Genomic DNA, 15,486 nt, shown 5'->3' with positions numbered 1-15,486 from the left:
CAGGAAGAAACCCTTAATACTGATGCATAGTGGGGGAGGTTAATAAGGTCATTATTAGATATTTAGAATTAATGTCGGAATTGTTATGTAGTACAACAGTGCCATCTAGAGGTAAATTGATAATAGTATGGCATTTTCACCAGTGTTCCAAGGGTTAAAATGACATCATTGGTATCTGCATACGAACACACCCCTCTTGTCTGATTGGAGATCCCTAATCTAGAAGAAGAGGAATTCTTAGATAACATGGGGTATAAACTATGCATGTAAGAGGTTAGGGGGGATCTATCTATCTATCTATCTATCTATCTATCTATCTAGCTATCTATCCAGCTATCTACACTCTTCAACTGAAACAACTGCAACTAACAATTCACTTCAACAACAAAAAGAAACTTGGATTAATTTTTGTCCACTGGAAGAGTTTTAAGAACTGATCACACCCGAAATCTGTCCATCCTTGACTTGGTAACGTATGTTATATTTTGCTTGTGATATTATTAAGATATTCCTCTCAGCGTATAGTCAAGTGTTTCCATATTGTGGGAACGTATAGTGTTAATCACCTCCCTAATGCTAGTTGTCCTCTTAGCAAAGATGCATATTGCTAATGGGAGATTAGACATTATCTGAGTAGAGGAAAACTCTGGGAAATTATATTTCCATAGTCTGGTTGCTGAGTGGGATATAATATCATATTAATATCATTTATATTTTTGATTGTCATAGGCTGAGACAGAGTCAAGGGACAACATTTATTGTTCTTGTATTAATCTGTATTTTGTCATGTTATAACCTGTTGGTAAACAGAAAATCCTGAGCTTGTCTTGATGTATTAAGTATTGGTCTGTTTGATAAAGAAATTATCATTTATTTCTTATCATATGTTACTTTTAATAATTCTGTGCTGGTGAGAAAGTGATAGTGGATTATACCACCATCTAGTGGTGGTTTATTGGTACTGCGTCAATTTGTCTATCCATTGATCTTATGTCAGTTTTATATTGGAATTTTACTCATTTATAAATAAATTGTTACATATATTTTGTATAATTGATTGCCCCTTTGTTTTCATTAATTGCATAAATTAAATTTAGAGTCTCAAGATAAAAGAAAGGCGTTTTATGTCCGCCTAGTGGATTTCCTGACTGATTTCCATTTTTTATTATTTTATTAATTTTTATATTTTTATATAAAATATTTATATTTTATATAAAAGATATACCTTGACATATATGGAGGCCCCAGCGAGAACTTGAGATATTTCTATAAATTATTTATGCAAATAGTGAAAAATTCTACACTTCTTCTTAGCTTGTCATTGTTATCTGTATTGATTATTGATCAGAATAATGAGTGTAACAGGCAGCGGCCCAGGTAATAGCCAGGCTATAGCAGATAGTCCATCTGACCCAGGAAAGATAATATCTAAGGTTATCAGATATGTTTATTCCCGTTTGAAGTTAGATAAAAATATAGATGAATGGACTAATGAGCTGCAGGCAAGAGCCTATGAAGAACGTGGGGATATATGGAAGTTAGGTGGCATGGTTGATAGTTACCTGACATATATGGATTTGGCAAATGATAATACCAAGAGGGATCAACACCTCTTATCTGCATTGCCACCTGTTTTGTATGCATTGTTTGAGGTCAGTACTCTTTCTAAAGATAGGTATGAGTCTATAATGGGTACAAAAACATATGTATCCAAAATGGAATCAGAACTAAAATCCGCAGAAGCGATGATCAAAGACTTAGAGTACAACCTTAGTCACAGCCATGATGCATACCAAAAGGCAAAAAATGATTTAGAGGATTTATATCGTCAGTATTCCAAACTTACACAGACAGATGGATCAGCCCATAATATAGTCAATGCTGAAAGGGATCCACCTAACGCTGTGGGATCTCCTGACCCTCCATGTCTTACTCCCCAACATCCAGACATGTCATCACATGCTCCTAAAGCAGGCCCCATCCAAGACACTCAGCAACCTGAAAGTGTTGGTGTGATAACACAGGAGGCATTAACCCAATTGAACCAGGCGTTGCAAACTGTAACCACCTTACTAGGTGCCAGTAATATGGAAGCCCCTAGAAGTGTCTCTCCTCATATTCCCTTGGATAGACATGTTAGGGTTAGGGTTAAATCACCTGTGCAATATGTGTCTCATGAGAGTGGGGAAAGCGCATGTGAGTCTGATAGTGATGTGGGAAAGCATGTATCTTACTCCCTGCCACGCAGACAGATGTTTGCCCACAAAGAGGATCAGGGTCCCAGGCGACCATCATATGCTGAGGTGGTCTCTAGGAAGAAAAATTACCAGTATTCAGAAAAGGATCAAAATTCATCCAGCATAATTAAGTTTTTAAATACCACTGTGTCCAAGTTCTCTAAGAAAGGTTCTTCTCAGATAGCGAATCACTTAGAACTGTATGAATCCACTATGGATTCTTTAAAATTATACTCTGATGCTGACAGAATCAGATTCCTTCCATGGGCATTTGATGATAAATATCGTCATTACTTTACCTCTTTTAGGGAGAGAGGAATTCAAGATTGGCCAAGTGTTTTGCATGAAGTTAAACTGGAATTCGGACCTTACCGAACCATTACTGCTGCAAAACGGGACATATATAAGCTTACATGTAGGCCCAATCAAAGTCCCCGTGAATTCCTCTCTATCCTTAAAAATGCCTATGGGTTAGCATATAGATCCCCAAACTGGGAATCTGAAGAGTTTAAGCAGTTGTTCTATGATGCTATGCCAACCCAGATCAAACTTAGCCTAGCCAGAGATCTGGATATTGAAGCTCCCTTGGATAGGTTGGTGACGGCTGCCACCACGCTGTATAATATCAGTGAATGCCATGAAACAGGTGAGAGAAGATTTAAAAAATCCCCAGAGCAAAATATAGCTGAAGCTAAGGTAAACCCTAGCTTGGGATTTGAAACACAGTCACGTAAGTACCCTCAGTCTACAGGTCCTGTCCACCAAACCCATCGACAACAGGTAAGACCCAAGCAAACCAAGCCCCAAAATCCCAACGGGTCAGAGGGGGATAATTCTGGTGCTGGGAGGTCTAACTACCGTCCATATTACAATAATGGTCCCCAATATAGGTCCTATTACAATAGGGATTCCCAGGGTTACAGACGCTGGAATAACAGGCCCAGACAACAGAGGGAAGATAGGCAGGAACCCTTAAACTCACCTAGGAGTAGGTCACCCACCAATAATCAGGGCGCCTCACAAAACCAAAATATGCGCAAACCAAACAGGTTTGATCAGCTGGCAGAACAAGTGGCCCAGTTGAATGACATTGTGAGAAAGTTGTCCCAGGTATCCCCAGGAAAACAGCCTGAACCTTTTTTAGGGGCAACTCCAGGTCCCAGCTCAACATCATAAAGCAGTTTGGGCCGGGTCAGAACCCAGGCCACTGCAAGGCTATTAAGATGGATGTGAAAGAATCTGATGTGATTACTAATACCATTTCTCCTTGCAGTACCCCTGACCCTAAGATTGGGGCCAGGGAGGAGGTGTCTAATGTTTTATTTGTCTTACAGTCTAATCGTGTCGATCCCTGCGACCATGCGTCTATTCCAGAGTGTGATCCCATCATTCCAGCCTCTAGTCATGAATCAGCTGTAAACTGTGATATAATTCAGTTTTCCCCAAGGGTGGGGGCCGATGCTGCTCCTCCAACTTCTCCTGTGAGACACAGGAATGCAGAGGTCACGAAGCTGCAGAGAGGTCAAACCCTACAGAGGAATCATATGAGTAAACATTCTAATTTCTTGTGTGATTTATTCCAGGTTGACGGCCGATATTTTGTGGAATCATATCTCCAAAATGAACTTATCGGACCAATCAAAAGTTTACTCGACACCGGATCACAAGCCACCATCTTATCATATAGTTATTTCCAAAAGATTCTGGATCTGACGACAAAGAAGCCGAGATTAAGATCATTTGATGGCTCTTTGATAAGTGTAGGTGGAGATGCTTTACAGGTAAAAGGTACATCATGGTTGACATTTAGAATTGGCAAAAAGACCATTAGACACCCCACATTGATTGTGGATCTTCCATATGATCGGCTGATCATAGGAATTGACCTTATGAAAAGGTTGAGTACCATAATAGACTTCATTAATGAAGCAGTCTGGACTCAGGTGAAGACACCCATTGCATATGAACTCTCTTGCAATGCACAAACACAACGCAGTTGTCACGTGATTGAAGAGAGGCCTAACTCGATTGAAGTTCATTTCAGGAACAATCAAATGCCGGATGTCACGATCCTAAACAATGGTAAGCCCGAGGAAGCTGTCAACGGTGCCGCTCACATCATTACCATCCAGAGGGACAGAATCGAAAAGGTAACCTTGGATGATGATGTATTAACTATTTCTCTTGAAGGAGGAAATCACAAAGTCGCGGACCTGACCAAACATACTCAATCCATGGTACGGATTGAAAAGGTCAATGACAATTTATTGATTCCCATACAAGTGAACAATATAACCCGGGTGAAATATGCCAAACTGGATCTGAAATCCGAAGCCAGCTACATAAGCTTAGGACTCTTAAAACAGGTCCCCAATCCTAAAATGATTAAAAGTTTCTCTCCACAGGAACAATGGGTTCATGATCTGGATGGAAATTCCCAGAGTCATAATGTGGTTGCAAGATGTCTTTTGTCTATCTCCATAGGAAATAAGACCACGGAACACGTTTTCATCGTGATAAATGGACCACGATACCAAATGTATATAGGTAACGACCTTCTACACAGATTTGCTGTACAGATTGATCTGGTGAATAAAACCTTATGGTCCAGATTACCAGGAGACCCAGAGGGATTCCAGGATGTAGAGCAAGCTTTGAGAGGGGGACAACAGATGCCCTACGCCGTAAGTATTGAGGTTGCTGAAGAGGTTGAAATCCCTGAAGGATGCAAACCGTTTCTTCTCTCCATTCAAGTGAAGAAGGGACAGAAACTGAAGAATGCAGATGCCTTGATCTGTTTATCCAACCGGATGCAACAACTCGGCCTAAAGTTAAAGCCTACTCCTATGATAAACATCCATCAGGTTCCATTACAGATGGTAGTCCATAATATGATTCCCCATAGCATATCTTTGCAAAAGGACACCGTAATTGGTTTAGCTATGGAATCAGAATACTACACTTTTGGATTCCAGAATGATGTTATTGGACTTATTCCTGATGAATACCTGACGGAAGAACAGGTAGTAGAACAAAGTTTTTCCTCAACCCCTGAGGGGTTATTCAATATACACTCTGTTTATCCTTTCAGCTCTGAAGAAGGTACATGCCACATCGAAGAAACATCATTGGTTTTCAACCATGAGATCGATGAGAGGGAGTACGAATCCTGCCAACAAGGAAAGGATAAGGTACACTATACCCAAAATGACTTAACCAGTGAGCTTGAAGAAGCTTACGAGTTAAGTCAGCCGGAAATCTTTTCAGAATTTCAGGAGCGGGTGGAGGAACAAGTCTCTATAGCTGATGCATGCTCCGATGAGTCAGAGCGTCAACAGCTAAAGGAGCTCTTCACAGAGTTCCAGGACATGTTCGCCAAGGATTCTTATGACTGTGGAGAAACAGACATACATGTTGCAAGGATCCAGACAGATCCAGATGCACCCCCTGTCTTTGTCAAACAATACCGACTTCCGCTGGCGGCTTACGAGTCACTATCGGAAATCGTTAAAAACCTGGAGAGGAGGGGCATTATCCGTCCAATACACAGCTCGTTCAATCATCCGATACTTGGGGTCCTCAAACCCAATGGTCAATTTCGTCTCTGCTCGGACCTAAGACAATTAAACAAACGTGTTTACATGTCCGGATGGCCCGTGCCGTATATTGACCAATGTTTGGCACAAATTCAAGGATCAAAAATCTTCACCGCCCTTGACTGTGCACAAGGATACTGGACGATTAAAATTGACGAGAGGGATCAGTACAAATTGGCCTTCACATTTGGAAAGCAACAATATGCATGGACCCGACTGCCCTTCGGGTACATAAATGCGGGCCATGAATTTGCTGTGTTCATGCATAAGGCAATGCCTGATGCCACTGAACGAGGTACCTTATCCTATGTGGATGACATCCTAATCAAAAGCACAACTTTTGAGGAACACATTGTAGAACTGAGGCATGTACTAACCCAGCTGAGGAAAGCTGGTGTGAAACTTTCTTTTCAGAAGGCTCAATGGTGTCGTGCCAAGGTCAATTTCCTAGGTCACGAAATCACTGCTGATGGAATCAACCCACAGAAGAAGAAGGTGGAAGCAGTGATCAACACCAAGTCACCTACAAATCTCAAGGAGTTGAGATCATTCTTGGGCATGATGAACTATTCACGTAAGTTTATAGATAATTATGCCGAAATTACAAAACCTCTTTTGCAGTTACTGAAGAAAGGAGTAAAATGGGAATGGAGTGAGCGTCATGAGCAAGCTGTCAATGAACTCAAGGCCAAACTTATCCAGGCTCCATGCCTTGCCTATCCAGAAGGGGGAAAACCTTTCTTCGTGGAAACAGGTTTCACTGACAAAAGCATGAGTGCAGTCCTTTTCCAAAAACAGGAAAACTGGAACAGAATCATTGCCTATGCCAGCAAATCCTTGTCACCAGTAGAGGTAAAATTCAATAGCTGTGAGAAAGCCTTACTGTCAACTGTGTGGGCTTTACAATATTTCAGGAGTTTTATCCAAGGTGAAAGAATCATTGTGGAGACTGCACACCAACCGCTGCAATACTTGCAGAGTGATCGGATAAGGGATGGAAATCTGTCAAATAGCAGGATAACCGCCTGGACGATGTCCTTAATGGGATGGCCGTTGGAGATCAGGTATAAACAAAATAATAAGAACCCAGTTGCTCAAGGATTAGCTGAACTCCATGATTGTGCCAATGCGGAACATCAAGGTGAGTCACAGGAGAATGACTTCCTGGAGGAACAATCATCATCCCCATATAAATCTTATGAAGAGGAGTACTGCAAATCATTACCATGTGTATATGTAGACGGCTGTTCCTTCCATACCGATGTAGGATCCGAACGCACGCTGGTTGCAGGTGTCGGAATCGTGTGGAATAATATGTTCCCAGAGATATCCGTTGGATACAAAATTGGTTCCAAAAGCAGCCAGGTTGCAGAGCTTACTGCTGTGTACAAAGCCGTACAAATGGCTATCAAATATGATGTTAAGGAGTTTGTAATCATCACAGATTCTGATTATATTCGTAATAGCTTTGTGGAATATTTCCCCGGATGGAAAAGATCCAACATGATGAGAAGCAACAACAAGCCAGTCAAGCATGGTAAGATGTTTTGTAAGATTGACGAGATGGTTACCACCCACGGTCTTACAATTTACTGGAAAAAGGTAAAGGGTCATTCAAAGTATCCAGGTATGGATAAAGAAGGGAATGACCTAGCAGATTCCCTCGCCAAACAAGCAGCCATTGACGGAGAAGTCTTTGATGTTGATGACCTCATGGGAACTATGCAAGTGGATGCAACGACAAGAAGTCAGGCCCAAAGGGGAACTGAAGCTAATGTGTTGCAATGGAGCCAAGATTCCCCTAGTGAGGATCTCATTGCAGGCCAAAAGGGGGATCCAGTTATTGGTCTCTTTTATAACCACATTCTGGATCCACAGAAGTGTCCCATAAATACAGAAGACTGTGATGGTAAGGAGGAGTTACGGATTTTGATGAAGGGTAAGTCCCAATTCTCATTACAGGATGGATTGCTGATAAGGACCTCAAAGAACGGTATCACGCAATGGGTAGTACCCGCAGCGTATCGAGGTCTGATGCTACAACATGCCCATGATGCCCCAACAGCTGGACATCGAGGTGAGAAACTAACATACGAGTTATTACGGGACTACGCTTACTGGCCGCATATGTTACAAGACGTGCGAACATATTGTCAAGGATGTCTAATATGCCCTCAATTCCAGCCACAAGGACCCACTCATCGGGCACCACTGATGAAAAGGGGGATGTCCATGCCATGGTCAGACATCCAAATTGATTTCATTGGACCAGTAACCACATCATCAAAAGGCAACAGATACATGTTAACCGTAACTTGTTTGTTCACAAAATGGGTAGAATGTTTGCCGTGCAAAACATGCAGTTCAAGCGTATGTGCATCTCTGCTCATTAACCACATATTCTCCAGGTTTGGTCTTCCCCAACGCATTAAGTCCGATCGGGGAAGTCATTTTACTAGTGAAGTGATGACAAAGATGTGGGAAATACTGGGGGTAAAAAGGAAGCTGCATATAGCTTATCGGCCAGCCTCTAGTGGTGGAGTAGAGCGCTACAACCAATCCATCGTGAACGTTCTAAAAAAATTTGTCAATGAATCTGGTAAGGACTGGGATGTCAAACTGCCTTTGGTTCTTATGGCCATCAGGGCCACCCCAAGCGCAGCAACCAAACTTTCTCCCTTCGAGATGATCACAGGAAGGAAGATGGTGTTACCCCAGCATTTATTATACAGGACAACAGATCATAATTTGATAAATGCTACAACATCGCATCAATATGTGGAAAATTTACGCAAGCACTTTCAGCATGCTTTTGCGTTTGCCCAGAAGAATATAGAGAAAGCCGCAGTGAGTGCTAAAACATACTACGATCTGAAAACTACTCAGAAGGAGTATCAAATTTCCGATCAGGTTTATCTCTATAACTTCGCTCGGGATCAAGTGAAGGAGAGAAAATTCCTACCTTCATGGAAAGGACCTTATGTCATTATTGAAAAGTTGTCACCAGTGGTATACAAGATAAAAATCCCTAAGGGGGATGAATTTGTGGAAAAATGGGTGCACATTAATCAATTACGTGTTTGTCATCCTAGCTCACGACTTCGAGAGATAGGAGTCTGAGGAGGAGAGGTAAAGAGATTTTACAGTTCCAGCTAAAGACGGAAATTAGGATTGGTATTGTATGAACAAACGTGTATACTAACCCATTCTCACATGTGTTTCCTCTATAACTAAACATCTCTTAACTAACCTCTAAAACAAGGAACTTGCCCTGTTCAAGAAAAGAACCTATGCCAATCAAAAATATATGATAGCATTAACTCTTTTCTTACAGGATAAAAAGTGAAAGATGCATATACTCATATTTTGTCATACAATATTTTAGGCGCAAGATGCCGACTAAGATGATTGCCATCATCTATGTCATCCTAATCTTGGGGAAAGAATTCCACGCCGAACCGATTGTTGTGCCAGGTCCTTCATCCGGAATCATGCTGCAGGACACCGCGGGATTCATTCTGACGAACAAGAGGATTTTGTCCCAGAAGATTTACATCAGCCTGGATCCACGCGTCTTCATCGAAGAAACAATTCAACGTGTCTGAGATCCTGTCACCGGAGATCCAAACCTGGTACCAAACGCATATCGGATATTCCCAAGAACGGATTACGCAAATACTGGAACAAGCGAGAAAGACCTTGACCAGAGAGCAGCTTTCTACGAGTCAAAGACCAAGACGGTTTATTTCTGTCATTGTTGCCGCTATAATCTTTAGCGTAGTGGGCGCTGTCATTGCCACAGGTGTAACCGTTGCCAATTCCATCTCCATTAAAACATTGGAACTGGAGATCGGTTCACTGAAAAGTAACTTACTAAGTATACATGCGGAGATGAAGAATCAAAACAAACATTCATCGAACTTATATCCTGTTTTGCAGGATCTATGGAATGGTTGAGTTTGCGGACCATCCAAAACAGTGCGTTGGATAAGATTATTCAAAAAGACTTTAGGTAAACTATGGCTAAAACACCATAGACAAAGTCTACGCGCCGTGACCCATGAAGAAGACATATGAAAAGTTTTTGACATTCCAAATATATTCTCACTTTGTGGAATATTTTGGAATGAAGGGGGATTTGTCGTGCATTTTCATAAATGTACAATCTTATCTAAAGATATTATAGTCTAAATAGCAATGCCCATTGCCTTTAAGTGTAATCACAGATTGAACCAGAGTCTGATATTTCTCTATAGGATTGAAACAGGCCGAGATGAGGTTATGCTGAGTTCAGTTTGGGAACATGTTTGTGGGGACATAGAGTATATTGTCTTTTAAAATTATAGTGAGCAGATGTAGTATATCCGTTAATACTATAATGGGCCCTACAGACATGTATCTGTGAGAAACAACCATTTGAATAGCAATGTATTATTTTACTTCATTACAAAATCATTAGGGAGGTCTACTTTGTAGAAAGCATTGGGTGTATGAATGTCCCATTCATGTCTTCATAATTATATTCTATATATTCCTGTGTGGTGTATTTAAATTTGCAACATATCTTATCCAATGACTTATATAATATGTCATCTATGTATAACAGTGTATCGATGTGTGTGTATATATATATATATAGATATATAATTTAGAATATATATTTTGTGCCGTGTATATCCCACTGACCATATAGACTTTTAAGGTTTAGAAAAGTATTGAAGTTGCCTTCCTACTAATTGGTTTTCATGAGGAGAGCTAAATATTATTAGCCAGCCATGTAGGCAAGTTAATGAATCCGGATGTTAAGTAAAAGGAACCATTGTCCATTGTCCCTAAGAAGACAGTAGGAGATGGTGACTCCAACATGTCTAGATTAGGGGTAATTAAAATGTCAGGAAGAAACCCTTAATACTGATGCATAGTGGGGGAGGTTAATAAGGTCATTATTAGATATTTAGAATTAATGTCGGAATTGTTATGTAGTACAACAGTGCCATCTAGAGGTAAATTGATAATAGTATGGCATTTTCACCAGTGTTCCAAGGGTTAAAATGACATCATTGGTATCTGCATACGAACACACCCCTCTTGTCTGATTGGAGATCCCTAATCTAGAAGGGGAGGAATTCTTAGATAACATGGGGTATAAACTATGCATGTAAGAGGTTAGGGGGGATCTATCTATCTATCTATCTATCTATCTATCTATCTATCTATCTATCTAGCTATCTATCCAGCTATCTACACTCTTCAACTGAAACAACTGCAACTAACAATTCACTTCAACAACAAAAAGAAACTTGGATTAATTTTTGTCCACTGGAAGAGTTTTAAGAACTGATCACACCCGAAATCTGTCCATCCTTGACTTGGTAACGTATGTTATATTTTGCTTGTGATATTATTAAGATATTCCTCTCAGCGTATAGTCAAGTGTTTCCATATTGTGGGAACGTATAGTGTTAATCACCTCCCTAATGCTAGTTGTCCTCTTAGCAAAGATGCATATTGCTAATGGGAGATTAGACATTATCTGAGTAGAGGAAAACTCTGGGAAATTATATTTCCATAGTCTGGTTGCTGAGTGGGATATAATATCATATTAATATCATTTATATTTTTGATTGTCATAGGCTGAGACAGAGTCAAGGGACAACATTTATTGTTCTTGTATTAATCTGTATTTTGTCATGTTATAACCTGTTGGTAAACAGAAAATCCTGAGCTTGTCTTGATGTATTAAGTATTGGTCTGTTTGATAAAGAAATTATCATTTATTTCTTATCATATGTTACTTTTAATAATTCTGTGCTGGTGAGAAAGTGATAGTGGATTATACCACCATCTAGTGGTGGTTTATTGGTACTGCGTCAATTTGTCTATCCATTGATCTTATGTCAGTTTTATATTGGAATTTTACTCATTTATAAATAAATTGTTACATATATTTTGTATAATTGATTGCCCCTTTGTTTTCATTAATTGCATAAATTAAATTTAGAGTCTCAAGATAAAAGAAAGGCGTTTTATGTCCGCCTAGTGGATTTCCTGACTGATTTCCATTTTTTATTATTTTATTAATTTTTATATTTTTATATAAAATATTTATATTTTATATAAAAGATATACCTTGACACCCCTGTTCATGGTATGTCCATTATGGGATAAGCAACACTTTAATTTTTGTTTGGGGAAAACAAATGTCTCCAATCCTCACGGTCATTTGTTCTAATAATTAAAAAAATTTGAGGTATGATGGCCACGTTATCTTATAGGTGATATAAGATACTGTATACTGGGGGCAGTGTGGACAGCTCACATCACAGCACATGTGCCTACTCACACGGCCTACACGTCCACGACGACTGCCACGACCACGTTGTCCGCGACCACCACGCCTGGAAGTTCTTTTTTGAACTGGTGATGGATTTTCACTTTGCCTGTTTGTGTCCTAATAAATAATATAGTTATCACAAAAGACATTTGATTACTTTTGAGAACCTAAGTATAGATACTCACATCCTCGTCGTTATGACGTCTACTTCGCAGATTTTCAATGGAATGTGTACCCTCCTGTGTCTGAAAAACAAACACAGTTTTGTATTCATTGAAAATTGCCGTCTGCCTGCCCTGCAGCAACCAAAATGCCTCTTTCAAATCTTGTTGCCAATACATTGGCCTATCTATCCTTTTGCGGTGTTGGCAAATCATGTACCTTTCGAGTTTATATCCATTGTACCAATTATGGATGTGTAGAAACCAAAAAATCTAAATATAACATTCCACACTTACTGACTCCATTGGTTCAGGAGAAAAACGCAATTCCTCGCCAGCAGAGGATTCAGTGTCGGAGTGTCCCTGAAATATATAAATATGTATTGTGGTTCAAACATATTTATTATTTGGATCATTAATAGTCTATTTTTATTTAAAAAAGAATTTTACCTGCATGTGAAAGGATGGAGTACTTCGACTGCCAACCGAAGGAGAAGGCGAAGACATCTGAAAACGTTACAGAACCATTATAGACAAAAGCTTATAGACATATTTCAACATACACATTGGCACAAGATGCAACAAGGGTTAAAACAGGGATTAGTCAAAACACAAAATTTCTCCTCTGGTCCTTAAAATTATATCTACCCCCTATTGCAATTCGACTTTTGGCCACATACACAGACCAGACTACATTGTGAATGACCCACACAAAATCAGACGGCAGATTAGATCCTCATGACTCTCATCCGGCCCACGGTAGCCTTATATCATTCCCCAGTAGCCTTATAGCATTCCCCAGTAGCCTTATAGCATCCACAGTTTCAAAATATTTGCCCCCAATAGCCAAATAATGTCCCAGTAGCGTAATAGCATCTCACAAAAGACAAATAACATCCCGCATGTGCCAAATAGCATCCACAGTTTCAAGATATTAGCCCACAGTAGCCAAATAGCATGCCCCAGTAGATGATCGAAGTAAATACTTTTCAATTGCATCAATTCATACCCTTTTCTTGAGACTTTCTCCAACTTGCACATCAGCCTTCAGAAATGGTGAGGAGTAGCGCTCACGTGACTGTCACATGACACTCCCTTGTTTTCCTGTCTTCGTTTGTAAGTTCCTGTTTGTTTTGCGCATGTTCAGAAACAAAAAAAACGTACTATAGGTACGCTATGTCCGCGAAAGCAAAATGTAACAATCCGTTTCTCATTTACTACAATGAACGTGAATGGACGCTCCGTCAAGAATCCGCTTTTCTGAACGTAGAAAAAAATCCTGCAAGCAGGATTTTGTTTTCCGTCTGAAAAAACGTATTCCGAACGTATTACCAACTAACGGAGTCAAACGTATGCTTACATACGTCAATTAGTTTCTACTTCCGGACGGACTACAGGAACGGAGAGCTTGAACGCAGATGTGAACATAGCCTAAGGCTACTTTCACACCTGCGTTAGGTGCGGATCCGTCTGGTATCTGCACAGACGGATCCGCACCTATAATGCAAACGCTTAGATCCGTTCAGAACGGATCCGTTTGCATTACCATGAACAAAAAATAAATAAAAAATAATTTATTTTTTTTTTTTTGTTCATGATAATGCAAACGGATCCGTTTTGACTTTACATTGAAAGTCAATGGGGGACGGATCCGTTTGAAAATTGAGCCATACTGTGTCAACTTCAAACGGATCCGTCCCCATTGACTTACATTGTAAGGCCTCTTTCACACGGTCGTTATTTTTTTTCGTTTTGCGGGCCGTTTTTTGCGGTCCGTATACGGTCCGTATACGGAACCATTGATTTCAATGGTTCCGCAAAAAAAAACGGAATGTACTCCGTATGCATTCCGTTTCCGTATTTCCGTTTTTCCGTTCCGTTTTAACATAGAACATGTCCTATATTTGGCCGCAAATCACGTTCCGTGGCTCCATTAAAGTCTATGGGTCCGCAAAAAAACGGAATGCATACGGAAGTGCATCCGTATGTCTTCCGTATCCGTTCCGTTTTTTGCAGATCCATCTATTGAAAATGTTATGCCCAGCCCAATTTTTTCTATGAAATTACTGTATACTGTATTTGCCATACGGAAAAACGGAACGGAAAAACAGAACGGAAACGGAAACACAACGGAAACAAAAAACGGAACAACGGATCCGTTTAAAACGGACCGCAAAACACTGAAAAAGACATACTGTCGTGTGAAAGAGGCCTAAGTCTGGACGGATCCGTTTGCCTCCGCACGGCCAGGCGGACACCCGAACGCTGCAAGCTGCGTTCAGGTGTCCGCCTGCTGAGCGGAGCGGAGGACAAACGGAGCCATACTGATGCATTCTGAGCGGATCCGCATCCATTCAGAATGCATTAGGGCTGGACGGATCCGTTCGGGGCCGCTTGTGAGAGCCTTCAAACGGAACTCACAAGCGGAGCCCCGAACGCTAGTGTGAAAGTAGCCTAACATAGTCTATTAGATTATACTGAAACAAAAACAATGTATATATGCTTTCATACAAATAAAAATACTTCATATCAGAGAGGAAATTCAGTCCACTTGGAGAATGTGTTTTTAATAATAAAATCCAATAAAACTTTATTTTGCGATCTTTGTGGGTCCGACCGCTTTCCCCCTTCCCCCTTGTGGTCTGAACACATGCTCACATCCGGAGGTGGTCATATCACCATGATGCTGTTCATGAAAATAGGGTGATGCAGCTGATATGCTTCTAGTTGTAATACTGGTATATCATTCACAAGTTCTGATATCTGTTTGTGTAATAATCGAGTAGTGGACACAGTGTATTGTTTTCTACATGGCTTATAGGTAAAGACATATATTAACCCTTTCATTCCCAGTATTTTTTTTTTGTTAGTTTTTTTATGTTTTCATTTTTTACTCCCTGTCGTTCGGGGGCCATCACTTTTTTATTTTTCCCATAGTTCACATAGCTTGTTTTTTGCGGGACAAGTTGTACTTTCTAATGGCGCCATTTTAATATTGCATATGTAGTCGAGTCTACAGTTTTATGGGTTTGTTTTTAAGTTGTTCCCTATGCAGTAAAACTGACCTGTTACTTTCATTTTCTGCGTCAGTACAATTAAAGTGATACCACATTTGTATTGTTTTTCTTGCATTTTACTACTGGGGGAAAAAAACCTTT

The 15,486-nt window shown here is 40.2% G+C and overlaps 1 protein-coding gene across 1 annotated transcript; it reads left to right on the top strand.

The window, feature by feature from the left end:
• Positions 1 to 2,315: 2,315 nt before the first annotated feature.
• On the top strand, positions 2,316 to 9,236 carry LOC121007379 (the record flags this gene model as incomplete). The annotated part of the gene is made up of 5 exons (XM_040439298.1): positions 2,316 to 3,286; positions 3,511 to 3,718; positions 4,817 to 4,990; positions 5,114 to 5,260; positions 9,219 to 9,236. Coding segments are annotated over 5 exons (1,518 nt in total), but the record flags the coding sequence as incomplete, so codon positions are not given.
• Positions 9,237 to 15,486: the final 6,250 nt, after the last annotated feature.

The sequence above is a fragment of the Bufo bufo genome, chromosome 1 (genome assembly GCF_905171765.1).
Source record: "Bufo bufo chromosome 1, aBufBuf1.1, whole genome shotgun sequence".
In the NCBI taxonomy this organism is placed as follows: domain Eukaryota; kingdom Metazoa; phylum Chordata; class Amphibia; order Anura; family Bufonidae; genus Bufo; species Bufo bufo.
This window is presented reverse-complemented; position numbering and strand designations above follow the sequence as displayed.